This window comes from Penaeus monodon, chromosome 20 (assembly GCF_015228065.2).
Source record: "Penaeus monodon isolate SGIC_2016 chromosome 20, NSTDA_Pmon_1, whole genome shotgun sequence".
Classification (NCBI taxonomy): domain Eukaryota; kingdom Metazoa; phylum Arthropoda; class Malacostraca; order Decapoda; family Penaeidae; genus Penaeus; species Penaeus monodon.
Window position 1 is genome coordinate 41,206,116 of NC_051405.1, and position 1,664 is coordinate 41,207,779.

The 1,664-nt window shown below is 37.7% G+C and overlaps 1 protein-coding gene across 2 annotated transcripts in view; it reads right to left on the reverse strand.

The window, feature by feature from the left end:
• Positions 1-1,664, reverse strand: part of LOC119585828 (proteoglycan 4-like) — an 8,251-nt gene that overhangs the window by 3,452 nt on the left and 3,135 nt on the right. For both annotated transcript variants that reach the window (XM_037934558.1, XM_037934557.1), the window contains exons 3-4: positions 975-1,032; positions 400-840 (exon numbers count right to left, since the gene is read on the reverse strand). In XM_037934558.1, coding sequence (XP_037790486.1) covers positions 400-840; positions 975-1,032 — 499 coding nt within the window. The remainder of the gene's footprint in view (positions 1-399; positions 841-974; positions 1,033-1,664) is intronic.

Here is a 1,664-nt window from a genome sequence, read left to right on the forward strand (position 1 = left end):
GTTAAGAAATCACCTGGAATATCTGCCTTTTGGGATCTCCTAGTCTTTGGCAAACTAAAATATTTTAAGCAAAAGGAACTGCAATTTAGATCTAATATAGTGTACCTTGTTACAGTCCAGTGAAGTGCTGGAGGGGAAGATAATTCAAAGTCAAATTATGTAAGCCATCATTAGTTTTAATGCTACCTTTAATAAATAACGGAAGTGATTAAATTAAATCTTGACTAAAATAATTAGATAGTACCTTCATATATGTATTTCTATGTTTGAAGGGTCAATAACATCAATAAAACATAAAAATTTACCACATAAATTGAACTTTATAAGATTCTATACAACTCAAAGACAGGACTCCGGCAAACAAAGAGAAGGAGAGGACGGAAATAAAACGTGTCTTACCTTCTTGACAGAAACAGCTGCTTCTGTTTTCCTCTTTGCTCTCGTCTCTGTGACTATGTTCTCCTCCAGGGCTGCCATCCCTAACGATTTACGTCGCAAAGCTTTGGTCTTCTTCTCAGGAGAGGTGTAGAATTTTTGTGGGGAAATGACCACATCGGATTCTGATTTTGTTTTCGTTTCCTGCTTTTCTCCTGCTTTCACAGTTTTACTGCTCTCTTTCTTTGCAGGTAGCGGTAATTTGGAATGGGATGCCTTATTTTTTACCGTTTTCTCTGATACTGCTCGTGGTAGCTTTGAGGTTTTTGTGGATTCTTGTAAAACCTCTTTCTTTCTGGGGAGATGTCCCATGGACTGTCTCCTTGTTCGTCGCACATTGGGTGATGTGCTCACTACATCAGCAGGTAAATCTAATCTCTTTAGCAGCACACTTTGACGCCTCTTCTACAGAAAAGGAAGAAAAAGAGAAAAAGGGGTTAACTGACTTTGCACTGATTAAATTTATGGTACTGGTAATACATCTGCATAATACAGATGGCAAAAATGCAAATTTCCCAAGGTAAAACTTTGTTTCTAACCTGCTGAGATACATTTTTTGAAGTACCGGCCGACCTTCCTGATCTCCTGCTTGCTGCCCTGCAATAATAAAATCCAAACTTGAAATAAAAACCACACCCCTATAATTGAATCCAGCAATACCAGTCACTCACTCACAATCACAGAGGTTTGCAATCTAAACATAGGATAATGGCTCTTAAAAGTGTGATTAACATACAAAATTTTTATCGAATATGGCATATTCAGATTATGGATTATCTGTAATGTTGCTCAGATAACTACTACAAAAGGAACAGAGTGAGGCCTGTTGACAGTGGGAAACCAGATGTCTACCTTATACTGTGAGGATGACACATGGTCACATATGTGAACAAAGCAATTTATGCATTACAATACAAACACAAACCTAGTGCCTGAGTAAAGCATAGGAGAGTCATAGTCCACATGATCTGATATATAAAGTAATAAATGAAATTGAGCAAATCATAACACTTAATGGGATAGCACTATGCAGAAACCATAGACTGAAAAGAGAAAAACAGATGGCAAGGTTTGTGAGCAAGCTAGGATGACAAGTCATGCTGCCAGGGATGGCATGTAGAAAAAGAAAATAAGAGAAACGGAGAAAGAAGTCTTCATCAGCTAATATGATGAATGTGTGCTAAGTTGCATGATAGAAATCTGCTCCCCCCCTTACTAAGCAGACATAA